The sequence below is a fragment of the Dendrobates tinctorius genome, unplaced genomic scaffold (assembly GCF_039654945.1).
Source record: "Dendrobates tinctorius isolate UK_male_01 unplaced genomic scaffold, ASM3965494v1 ptg000005l, whole genome shotgun sequence".
NCBI classification, from domain to species: domain Eukaryota; kingdom Metazoa; phylum Chordata; class Amphibia; order Anura; family Dendrobatidae; genus Dendrobates; species Dendrobates tinctorius.
This window is the reverse complement of record NW_027361673.1, coordinates 37,271,229-37,284,090: the sequence shown is the minus strand read 5'-3', so window position 1 is coordinate 37,284,090 and position 12,862 is coordinate 37,271,229. Positions and strand designations below refer to the sequence as shown.

General features: G+C 49.7%; 1 protein-coding gene across 7 annotated transcripts in view; it reads right to left on the bottom strand.

The window, feature by feature from the left end:
* Positions 1–12,862, bottom strand: part of NPHP3 (nephrocystin 3) — a 123,734-nt gene that overhangs the window by 68,953 nt on the left and 41,919 nt on the right. For all 7 annotated transcript variants that reach the window (XR_012231089.1, XR_012231088.1, XR_012231087.1 and 4 more), the window contains exons 9-11: positions 12,007–12,081; positions 5,525–5,689; positions 2,188–2,291 (exon numbers count right to left, since the gene is read on the bottom strand). Coding sequence is in view for 4 of the 7 variants with exons in the window: in XM_073569580.1 (XP_073425681.1) it covers positions 2,188–2,291; positions 5,525–5,689; positions 12,007–12,081 (344 nt within the window). In the remaining 3 variants the exon portion in view is untranslated. The remainder of the gene's footprint in view (positions 1–2,187; positions 2,292–5,524; positions 5,690–12,006; positions 12,082–12,862) is intronic.

Sequence of the window (12,862 nt, the reverse complement as noted above, 5' to 3'; positions counted from 1 at the left end):
AACTGCGGAGGGGAGCTAATTCTAGTGTCAGCTGAAGCAGCGCCGAGCCTACCGAGGTTCAGATGCAGAAAAAAACAGCGTTGTGTCCCCCAGGAAGAAATCTTGTGAAGAGAGAGAATGATATCCAGCAAGGGCAGGAAGAGACGCTAGCGGTGGGCGGGGCTTAATCGCCAAGCCCTGATTGGAAGAGGACCGAGGAGGGGGCACGGTAAATGTCCCACTGACAGGGCTGAAGTGAAAGCAGCCCTGTGATATGCTGTAAAAGTGCGCGAAGAAAGTGCGCGCAGGGAGAGGGGAGAAGCTTAACTTTTTTTTTTATTTTTTTTCAAAACGAAAGTGAAAGTGCTCCCTCTGCCCTCATGAGCGACGGCGCGCCCGGAGCAAAGAAACAGGGACAGGACCCACAGAGACAGGGAGGCCACAGGAACAGGCAAGTCACAGGGACAGGGCAGCCACCGGGTAGGATGCTGCCTGTGGAGGCCACCGCTGAACCCCCCGATGATAAGCGCGTGTCTGACAGCACTTGGTGGAGGCAAACTGGCGGAAAATTCAAAAAAGGAGAAGGGGTACTGATCCTGATAGCGTGGTGCAGGGCGGTATTTTAATACAGCGCAGTACTGGCTGTAACGCTGCAGGGCTGATGGGTCCATATTTGAGAGCGGGCCTGGAGGGGACATCCGGATCCGCTTACCTGACGTCCCTGGGGAGGATGATCGCAGGGGCCCACGATAGCCAGCAGGCCGCTGGGGGAAACGATCCTCAGTACCCGCACTATGTCCGTATGGTGCAGAAGACGGCTCCTGGTAGGAGAAACGTCACCGCTGGCAACCGCCGTCTTCCTCTCAGCCCTGTCCCGGGAGAGGGGTGAGGAGGGTACTTGGCTAGGACCGGCCACCGTTATAAGCCCATAGCACCCGAGGGTGATAGGGGAAGGTCCTGCCTGCGGTCCTGAGAGTTGCGATGTGAGAAATACCACATTGCTAGCTCAGCCGCCTGAAAAGGAAAAGCAGGATGAAGTCACATCCCGTTTCCTGATGCTGTATCTGAAAAATAAAAGTGAAAACATTAATAAACACAACTAAAAACCTGAAAGGAAAAAAGGCTTCATTAAATGCGGATCTGGGAAGATCCCGGTCCGCCTCCTACAGACACTAAGCACAAACTGAGGTGCTTGGTGCCTGTCGGTGGGTGTATACTGCCGGGGAGGAGCTAGTTATCTTGTTTTGCATAGTGTCAGCCTCCTAGCAGCAGCAGCATACACCCAATGTCCCCCAATAAGGCGATAAAGAAAGCATGCATGACCGTTCGGCCATGCGCTAGTATAGTCTCTAGTTGCTACTGGGTGAATGATGATGCTGTATGCACCTGCGAATGACTCAATAAGATCCCCTCCCTCTGATATTATGAATGTGTACATGGACTTAGATTAGAGTCAGCGCCAGTGCGTGGCAAGCCTCAAGCCACTACAGCATCATCCACAGTGCTAGGGTCCGACATCGCGCCTGCTTCCTTGCTTTGTCGACTAGCGGCAGTGTCCTACGCCGCGCTGCAGTTGCAGCCCTCTTTGGTGTCCGCAGTAGCAACGCCGCACACACGGTAGGTCTAGACGGACGCAGCTCCTCTGTCTTGGGGTCTGCTCCTGTGACCAGATACCGTGTGTGCATTTATCTGAGACCTGTGACACAAACAGGCTCAGCCTTTTGTGTTTACCTCTGCTGACATCTCTGTGAGCAAATAGATTGCTTACCGCACTTGGGTGACGTTTAACCCGCGTGCGCATTTCCGCCATATTGTTCGTCTGTCACTACTTAGCAGCAGTGTTCACACCTACTGCACGGTGGACCCCGAGCGGCGAACGCACTTTATCATTTATTTTTATTTAGTGCGTTCCGCCGTTCCTAACACTCCCAAATCAGGAGAGACATTTTTTATCAGGTCAAAGATCAGTCACAGAAATCACTGAGGTCTACATCAATATTCTACATACAACTTCCATAAACAAGCAGAGATAGATATGTATACACATGATGATCTGGAACATCCAATATTTGAATGGTATGGGACTCAAAATCACTGAATGAACAGATAACATTTTGGATTACAATACATTTCTTCAACAAAATCATCAAAATTGATTTGGGAACATCTTAAGTTTGTTGATTGTGAAGGCTCTGAAAAGTAACCCACCACTTTGAGAGCAGAAGAGATTTCCCTGAGCCTGGTCCCCCTGAAATAAGCAGTGGTGGAATTGGTGCGGGAGCAGCTACTAAATCATTCAAGCGATCATAGTACTAAAAAACAAAAACGGACAAACTACATTTTAAATGCATTTAACAGATTAACAACAAAATCTTTCAATAGTGATTTTAAGGTCTTGTCCACTTTCAGAAAATTTTGGGCATAAGCCGCAATTTTTGTAAAAAAAAAAAAAAAAAAAAAAAAAAAAAAACAACACACAACAAAAAAACCCCTCAATTTTTACTCCTCCTGGGTCCAGTGCCGAGTCCCTGTACTGCCCTAGTCTCTGTTTGTCTGCAGAGATGGCCAAAAACCAAACATAGGAAACCAGGAAGTATGCAGACAGAAAATATAAAAAGTAAATCTTTATTAGAAAATGACAAAAAAGTGGTACAAGAAAAACCATGTGCACGTATCAAGAGATTAGGTTATCAAAAATTTTTTCATAATCAATATATTAAAAATGGCGGATAAAAAGGCATCACTGACATGATTAAAGTGATAGACAAAACCAGTTACGTGAATGGCAATAAAAAAATGTGTACATATCAATTTTTTTCTATATTTAACACCAATGAGTGTAAAAGTAGGAATTAGTCCTACCGGTAATGGTATTTCCAGGAGTCAATCATGACAGCACCACCAGGAGGTTGTCCTTCTTATCCTTGCTAGGGACAGGAACACAGAAGAGGTTAAATAGCCCCTCCCCACCAACACCATTGAGTGATTTTCTAAGTACCACACCAGGATGGATGCAATGCAATTTTATTGAACTTCCTACCACACATGTTACATCACATATCAGACAGGAAATTCAAGGGAGGGTATATAAGGGGTGCTGTCATGATGAACTCCTGGAAATACCATTACCGGTAGGACTAATTCCTACTTTCCAGGATGTCCCTCCTGACAGCACCACCAGGAGAATTACCAAATTAATCCAACTAGGGAGGGATTACAGCATGGAGGACTTTCCTCCCAAAGGCCGTCTATTGCGCTTACATAACATTTAATTTATAATGTTTACAGAAGGTATTAAAATTTTGACCAGGTTGCGGCCCTGCAGATCTGGTCCGTGGATGCTCCGGCGCTCTCTGCCCATGAGGCAGAAACGGCTCTTAGAGAATGGGCCCTAAGGTTTTCTGGCTGAGTCCTCACTGCCAACACGTATGCTGCACTGATAGTTGACCTTAACCATCTGGCCAGAGTAGCTTTCGATGCCTTCTTCCCTCTGTTCTTTCCTGCCATCTGGATAAAGAGATTAGAGTCTAAAGTCTACTCTTCATTCCTTTGTGAGTTCTAAGTATTGGAGAACGGCTCTTTTAATGTCCAAGAGGTGATGCTTCTCTGCCGTCCCAGGTCGCCAAGATTTCCTTTTGCAAGATTCTTGAATGAAATTGGCTCCACTGTACACTGGATATGCATGAAGTCATGAGACCCAGGACTCTCATGGCCTTCCTTATGGAGATGTACTTAAGTCTCTGAACCATCTGGACCTCTTGTTTGATTGCCTGCTGTTTGTGCTGGGGAAGGAAGGAACATTCTTTTCCCGAGTTTAGTATGACTCAGAGAAACACTTTCTCTCTTTCTGGTTTTAGACTTGACTTCTTCCAGTTTATTACCGATCCTAGGTTCTGTAGGATTGATACAGTGGATGCAAGGTCCTGCTCCATCTGTTGTGGAAAGTCTGCCACTAGCAGCAGGTCATCCAAGTACGGTATGATGAGGGTATTTCTTTCCCTTAGATGGGCCATGATCTCTGCTATAAGCTTTGTAAAGATCCGGGGCGCCAAGTCCGAATGGTAAGCAACAGAACTGGTAGTGTTCTATCCTCCCGTGATCTTTTATCGCGAACCTGAGGAATTTCTGGTGAGGTATGTGGATGGACACATGATAATAGGCACTTTTTAAATCTAGGGTGCTCATGACCGAGTCCTTCTTTATTAATGGTATGACTGCTTTTCAGAAATTCCATCTTGAATCTCTTGTAGGTCACCCACCGATTTAGTGGTTTTAGATTTATTATGGTTCGGTATTCTCCACCTGTTTTTTTTATGGAGAATAATTGTTGCATAGTGACCCTGAAATCTCTGAGCATGGGGAACCTGAGTTATGGCCCCTATCTCTATTAGGTCTCATATGTCCTTTAACAGTCTTTGGTGGGTCACCTGAGACTGGGTTAGACATTATCTCCTGGGCGGTCGCTCGATTTTGTAACCTTCTGCGACCGTATTCCGAATCCACGGGTTTTGGGCAATATCCTGCCAGTTGTTTTGGAAGAAAAAAAAAAAAAAAAAAAAAAAAAGTCATTCTATTAGGCTTTTCCTCCGGAAAGCCCTTCTTTTTGTCGGAAGCTTTCTCGAGTAGCTCGTCTAATACGGGCCGGAAAACGTGGAGTCCTGAGAATGGTATAGAGCAGTTTGTTTTTCGACTGAGTGTCTCCTGTCCAAGATCTCAGCCACAGTGCTCGTCTTGCTGCATTAGACAGGGCATTATTTCTTGCGGCAAAACGGACCGATTCCGCCGAGGCGTCCGCCATGAAGTCGGTAGCCATCTTAGGAGGCAGTGATTTTAGGATCTCCTCTCTGGGGGTTTTGTCCCCAATTGGTCTTCTAGCTCGCTCACCCATAAGCTCATTGATCTGGCTACCGAGGTGGCTGCTATGTTAGACTTCATAACGGCTGCTGATGCTTCCCAGGCTTTGAGGAGGTCCTCTGATCTCTTATCCATTGGATCTTTCAGGCCGGACGAATCCTCGAAGGGGATAGCCGTTTTCTTTGACACTCTGGCTACGGGTATGTCGATCTTCGGAACTGTCTCCCACACTTTTGTCTCTTCTGGATCAAAAGGAAGACGGTACCTGAAGTCCTTTGGGACTATCAGTTTCTTTACCGATTCTTCCCATTCTTCCAATATCATCGCTGTTATATGCTTATTAACAGGGAACACCGTATTTCTGTGGCCCTCCGAACATCTCATCTTGGGTTGTTCGTGGTTCTGTAGAATCTTCTACATGTACACAATTTTTATTGGCATTCACCTAATTGGTTTTGTCTATCACTTTAATCATGTCAGCGATACCTTTTTATCCGCCATACCTTTTTGTCCGCCATTTTTAATATATCGGACTCTGTACAAGTATTAAATCCAGCAGCTGTGGGTGGGCTGGGTGTCAGACCACCACCCATCTCATATTGATGACTAATCCTACAGGTAAGTTCATGAACAGTATAGTCCAGGATAACTCCTTTAATAATTGAAATGCATTTAAACCCATTGTACTTACTTTGTCAAAGCCCAGCTCAGACGTAGACTGAGAGGCATGCTGAAAAGCCTCCATTTGCTCTTGCTCATCATGAACATCCCATAGAACATCCCCAAAGTCATCGTCCTCTTGAACTGCTGGATCATCTTTGGAATAAGGATCAGAGATCTCAGCACCCAGTAAATCCTATCAGGAAAAAGGAGATTTTTGTGTACTCACCGTAAAATCTCTCTTAGCCTTTAATTGGGGGACACAGAACCGTGGGTGTTATGCTGCTGTCCACTAGGAGGCGACACTATGCATAATCTGAAAAAGATTAAACTTTGGCTCCTCCTCTGCAGTATACACCCCTAGACGGCGTCAGCCTTCTCCAGTTTTGTGCCAAAGCATAAGGAGGAACGTAACCAAATAACATAACCATGCCTGTAAGAAGGCTACTATGTACGAGCTCAAAGAACAATATGAGAACTCAACAGGAAACAACGGCCCGTAAGGGCAACAGGGTGGGAGCTGTGTCCCCCAATTAAAGGCTAAGAGAAAGAGATTTTACGGTGAGTACACAAAAATCTCCTTTACTCTGTCGCCTAATTGGGGGACCCAGAACCGTGGGACGTCCCAAGGCATTCCCTGGGTTGGAAGCAGTGGACGAATATTGTGTTGACAGTTCCCTAGACTTGGGGTACTGCCGCCTGCAGAACCAGTCTAACCAGGCTCGCATCCGCTGAGGACTGGGTATGAACACTGTAGGGTTTCTTAAACGTGTGTAGGCTAGTCCAAGTGGCCGCCTTACACACTTGTTGTGCCGAAGCCTGATGCCGAATGGCCCAGGAGGCCCCTACTGCCCGTGTAGAGTGTGCCGTGATACCGGCCGGAAGAGGGGAACTGTTAAGTCGGTAGGCCTCATGTATGGTGGACTTGATCCACCTGGCAAGGGTAGCCTTGGAAGCCGGCAACCCCTTGCAACTACCTTCCGGAAGAATGAAGAGGGAATCAGATTTCCGGAAAGGTGCAGTCCTGGACATGTAAATCCGCAATGCTCTGACGAGGTCAAGCGTATGCAGAGCCTTCTCCACTCTATGAACCGGAACCGGGCAAAGGGAAGGCAGTGAAATCTCCTCATTAAGGTGAAAGTTGGACACAACCTTCGGAAGGAAGGATGGTACCGTGCGGAGAACCACCTTGTCCTGGTGAAAGGCTAGGAAAGGCCGTCTGCAGGAAAGTGCTGACAATTCCGACACTCTGCGTAACGAGGTGATCGCCACTAGAAAAACCACTTTCTGAGACAGAATGGAGAGTGGAACTCCTCTAAGAGGTTCGAAGGGTGGAGCTTGCAATGCTGTCAGGACCAGATTGAGGTCCCACGTATCCAGCGGACGTTTGTAGGGAGGAACCAATCGGGAAACTCCCTGGATGAAAGTCCTTACTTGCGGTTTAATAGCAATGCGCTTTTGAAAAAGGACTGAAAGCGCCGACACCTGACTCTTAAGCGAACTTAAGGATAGCTTGGCATCTGGGCCCGATTGAAGAAAACCTAGTACCTTCGGGAGGGAATAAGGGAGTGGGACTTGTCCATGAGATTCGCACCAAGAAAAGAAAGCTCTCCAGGTACGATAATAGAGCTTGGCGGAGGCAGGCTTCCTTGCCCTGATCATAGTTGCAATGACTGCCGGTGAAAAACCTGCCTGGGTTAGAATCCAGGTTTCAAGGGCCATGCCGTCAAATTGAGAGCCCCTGAATTCTGGTGGAAGAACGGACCTTGAGACAGAAGGTCGTGACGGTCGGGTAGACGCCAGGGGGCGTTTGCCGTAAGTTGGACGATGTCGGCGTACCATGTACGTCTGGGCCAGTCTGGCGCGATGAGGATGGTTGGAACTCCCTCTTGCTTGATCTTCCTCACGACCCTGGCGATTAGGGGGAGGGGTGGAAAAATGTACAGGAGTCGGAACTGGGACCAGTCCTGGACCAGGGCATCCGCTCCGAGCGACCGCGGGTCGTGTGTCCTGGCCATGAAATTGGGGACCTTGGTATTGAGATGGGATGCCATTAGGTCCACCTCCGGGGTTCCCCAGCGTTGACAGATCTGGTAAAAAATCTCGGGATGGAGAGACCAGTCCCGAGTCCATTCCTTGCCTGCTGAGGAAGTCAGCTTCCCAGTTTTCTACACCCGGAATGTGTACCACAGAAAGTACCGACCTCGTGTCTTCCGCCCAGCGGAGGATATGAGCCACTTATCGCCTGGGCGCTGCGGGTCCCGCCTTGGTGGTTCACGTATGCCACAGCCGTGGCATTGTCCGACTGTATCCGTATGTGCGAGGCTGCAAGCAAGTGATGAAAGGCTCTCAGTGCCAAGAGGATGGCCCTGATTTCCAGAACATTGATGGGCAATGTCACTTCCCTCGGTGACCACTTGCCCTGTGCCCTGTGATGTAGGTGCACCGCCCCCCAGCCTGTCAGGCTTGCATCGGTAGTCAGGATCTTCCATTGTCCTGAGACGGATGGCCAGTGTCTTGTCCTTGGGAAGGAGCACCAGGCCCCTGTCGGTGTCGAATACCATTCCCAGGAATGTTAGAGTCCGAGTTGGGATAGTCGACGATTTCTGTAGGTTGACTAGCCATCCCAGGCGACTCAGAGTGTCTAGTGTGATTGAGACACTGACCTCGCAGTCTTTGAAAGTGGGAGACTTGATGAGGAGGTCGTCCAGGTACGGGACGACTAGGATGCCTCTGGAGTGCAGGACGTCCATGGTGGCCGCCATGACTTTGGTGAACGTTCTTGGAGCCATGGCGAGTCCGAACGGAAGGGCGACAAACTGGTAGTGGTTTTGGTTGACCGCGAACCTGAGAAACCTTTGGTGGGCGGGAGCAATTGGTATGTGGAGATACGCATCCTGTATGTCTATGGAGGCGAGGTATTCTCCCTGGTCCATGGATGCAATGATGGACCGGAGGGACTCCATGCGGAAATGACGAACCCGTACGTAATTGTTGAGCTGTTTTAGGTCCAGTATGGGTCGGACGCCGCCTCCTTTCTTGGGGACTACGAACAAATTTGAGTAGAATCCTCGGAATCTCTCGTTCGCGGGAACCGGCAGCACAACTCCTGATTGAAGGAGAGAGGAAACCACGAGCCTTTTCTGGTGGTGTTGGAGGAACAGAAAGGAAGAACCGGTTCGGTGGAACGGAAGTGAACTCTATCTTGTATCCGGAAGACACTATTTCCCTGACCCACCTGTCTTCTGTAATAGGCAGCCAGACTTGCTGAAAGAGTAAAAGTCGGCCGCCTACTGGTGAGGTGTCTTCCGGAGGTCGCGAGTCATGATGAAGCGAAGTTCTGAGGTTTTCCTCCCTTGGGTTTCGCTTGGCCTGCTTTCGACTGCCAAGCCCTGTCCGGTCGCTGCTGCATCCGTGGGTTGTCTCTGCGTGGAGAACGGTTACGGTTTTGCACTGGGCGCGAAACGGACCAGCCCGAGGAATTCCGAAAGGATCGGAATCGCGTCTGATTTCTTCATTTAAACGTGCGTTTCGGTTTTAGTTGAGGGAGAGAGGTACTCTTACCCCCAGTGGCATTGGCTATCATGGTGTCCAACTTTTCGCCGAAAAGTCTTCCAGTAAAATACGGAAGTCGCGTGAGGGACTTCTTTGAGGCCGCATCCGCTTTCCATTCTCGCAGCCAGAGGATGCGTCGGATCGTGATGGCGTTTGATGCTATTCCCGCTACACCTCTGGCGGAATCCAGGGCTGCATGAATCATGTAGTCTGCTACCACTGCTATCTGGACCGCTTGGTCCGAGAGCTCAGGATTTGAAGCCTGAAGACCCTCCTGTAGTTTTTTGGCCCAAGCCAGGATGGCCTTGGCTGCCCAAACTGAAGCAAACGCAGGGCCCAGAGAGGCGCCTGCCGCTTCGAAAATAGAACGAGCCATGCGTTCTACTTGCCGGTCTGCTGCGTCCCTGAGGGTTGAGCTATCCGGCAGAGAGAGTAAAGTCTGCGCTGCTAGCCTAGAAACCGGAGGGTCCACTTCAGGTGGATCTGTCCATTGTTTGGTGTCTTTCTGTGGGAAGGGGTACTTCGCTTCCAAAATATTTGCGATTAGCAAATTTTTTCTCAGGCTGCGCAAACTGTTTGGTAAGTATTTTCTCAAACTCATGGTGATTAGGGAAGACCTTAGGGGGTTTCTAAACACTTTCGAAGCAAATCCTATGTTCTGGGACTTCCGGGGCCGACTCTGGAATTTTTAGCACCCGATGAATGGCAGAAATTATGTCCTCAACTAGCGCTGTATTGCTAGGGGGAGAAGGTACCACGGACCTGACTGTTTCGTTATCTGAGTCGGAGTCACAGATGCCCTCCGAATCCTGTGCCTCGCTAAGGTGATCCCTGGAGGGCGACCTGGGGCGGGGGTCTTCTGTGGTAAATTGCACTGTCTGTCTGTGGCAGGGGACTGCCCAGGAGACCTGGAATGACGCTGTCTCTCCCTGGAGGGGGACAACCTTGTGCTATAGTGTGACTCAGGTGATCGAGACCTGTGGGTCCGCTTACGTCTGTGAGAGTCGGAAGCAGCATGTTCCTGAGACAAGCTGTCCGTTTGCTGTGTACCGTCCATAGCCGGGGCCCGACTCTGCAGAGCTTGCAGTAATGTAGCAGTTAGGTTGTCTATGGACTGTGACATAGACTGAGACATCTGAGTTGCCCATTCCGGCGTGGCCTGTGACACTGAAGCGTCAGTAGGGACTCCCTGGGGTTCTGACCCAGAGTTCTGGATGCAGTCCCGGCAGTGCGGATACGTGCTGCCACTAGGGAGCGTGGCTTTGTAGGCTGTGCAGAATGCATAGAAACATTCCTGCCTGGTTCTCTTCCTTGAGCCCGGCATAGTGCACAGAGGCTGGCTATAAGGGATCGTACAGGGGTGGCTACGCAGAGGGAACCCACAGAGAGCCTTATAGGAAGTATAGATTCACAGCCGAGTATGAGAACCCAGCTGTGAGCTTACCCCACCGGTGTGCCCCTAGGTCCAGCGCCGACAGATCCCAGTTCTGTGCCCCCCGGAGACCGCTGTGATGCTCCTCTCCTGGATCTCATCCAGAAAAAATGGCCACCGGGACTCTGAGGAGAGGGAGGAGGGGGCGGAGAGCTGAAAAGGGCACGCTGGGCTGTGTAAAAACGCGCCCTTTCTGCCTCAATCCGCCCCTTCTATGACACTCCAGCGTGTCATTTTGGTCATCCGGGGGGCGGGGAAAAGGCGGCGGCTTCGGCTAGGCCGAAGCCGCGGTCCAAATTAGAGGCCTGATGCCCAGGAGGGCTCCAGAGCGGCGCGGTAGTCCGGGGGGGGGGGGGGGATTTGTACCAGACCCCCCCAGAATGGTCGACTGGATAGCGGTGGGGGTAGCGGTTTCTGTATGGGGGGCCCCTGAAGCGCTATGGAGCCGCTGCTGTTGCAGAGACAGGGACGCAGAAAAGCCCTGTCTCTGCTGTGCCATCCAGTCCGCACCCTCCCCCGGCCCCAACAGGATCCCTCAGCCGGCCTGGGGTCCCTGGAAGCTGCGGAATGCTGCCTGATCTCCGACCCTACCTGAGGCGTCTCAACCTAATGCCCCCTGCGGGGGATTAGGGAGGGTGCGTCTGTCACCGTCAGGGGGTCTTCATCCTCGCCTCAACCTCAACCCAGACCCCTTAAAGGGGTTGGGGAAGGAGGGGGGTCTCGACCTCAAACCAGGACCCGAGGGACTGGGGAGGGAGCGACATGGGGAATAGCCACCTCGACCTCAACCGGGTACCCCTAATAGGGGACCGAGGAGGGAGCCATGCCGGGAGTCTCGCTGGAGACCCACTTTTCTTCATCTGTATTTCCGGACGAAAAAAGGAAAAAAACGGAAGAAAAAAGGTGTGCCTCCTTGCGACACTAAGCAAAAACTGGAGAAGGCTGACGCCGTCCAGGGGTGTATACTGCAGAGGAGGAGCCAAAGTTAATCTTTTTCAGATTATGCATAGTGTCACCTCCTAGTGGACAGCAGCATAACACCCACGGTTCTTTGTCCCCCAATTAGGCGACAGAGTAAGAGAAATTACTTGGATATTGTCCAAAACACGCCAAGAGCATGGTGAGAGACTGGACCTTGTAATCTCGGCTAATCTGATTCAATGAAGATTCCACTGGAGATGATGATATTTTATACATGGCAGATCAAGGACGCTATTGAGACAGAAGTACACCACCCGTACTAAGCCTTCAGAGGAGCAGGGAGCGCTGATGTGAGCTTACAGCAGAGACCAGCAGCTGCTTGTTCTAGAAATCGGGGGGGGTCTCAGCACCTCAACACAGAAATGTTACCCCCACTATTCCAATGCCTTTGCAATCCGCTATCGTGTTTCCAGTATAGTGACTGATGTTAATCACGGCAGTGGCTACTTTATCTCCACAAGTGGGCTCCCACATATACCCAGTTATTAGGTCTGTCCGGTATCGTGCATATCTGCACCCTATGGCACGCATGACAGCTAACTTACCTGTTTAATCACCTGCTCTACATGACAGTAGGTTTTATATGCTCCTTCCTCAGGTTCTCCATTGTGATTGATGATCTGAAAAAGTATAGAACAGCATTCATGTTTTAAAAGATGGCTGGTTGTAATGAATGAAGCAATACCTATATTTTTTGGACCATAAGACGCACCTTACCATAAGACGCACACCAAATTTAGACAGCAGAAAACAGGAAAAACAGTCTTCCTATTAATTAAAACTTCCCTGGTGGGGTAAACAGGAGGAGTCATTAGCACTAATTTTAATGCACTAGGGGAGAATAGGGAAGTAATGGATCAATTGTTAGTGTCTAATACACACACAGCCCTGCTACATATGCACACAGACACACAGCTCTACTATGTATGCACATTATGACTCGACTCAACGGCTCGATCTGGTGACCTTTGGCTCTGTGGTCTGTTTCCTGCTCTGTTGGACCACAGCCTGTGTTGAATCGGTCCAACTGCTGATAAGGCTCGTCTTTGCCGTGTTGCTTCTACGCAGGCGTTTTCACTCCCTCTTTGGGTTTGTCCTCTAACATCTTGGGAGAGGTTGTTTATACTCTCCTGGCACATGCAGTCTTTGCAGGCTATATTCCAAGTTAGATGGATGTTTGGAGTCCCTGCTCCCCAGTGAAGGATTATCTTGCTGAAGCTTTCTTTATTGCTTCTCCTGCGGTTTGTTTAGATATTCCCCTTCTCAGCACTCTTCCCATTTTGTTACCTTTTGGGTCTGGGGATTTCCACGTGCACAGAATGTCTTTTTGGGTTACCTTCTTTTCCCAACGTCTTTTATGTATGACTGTATGAACACGTCTTCAGCCCTGCGTCTCATCCT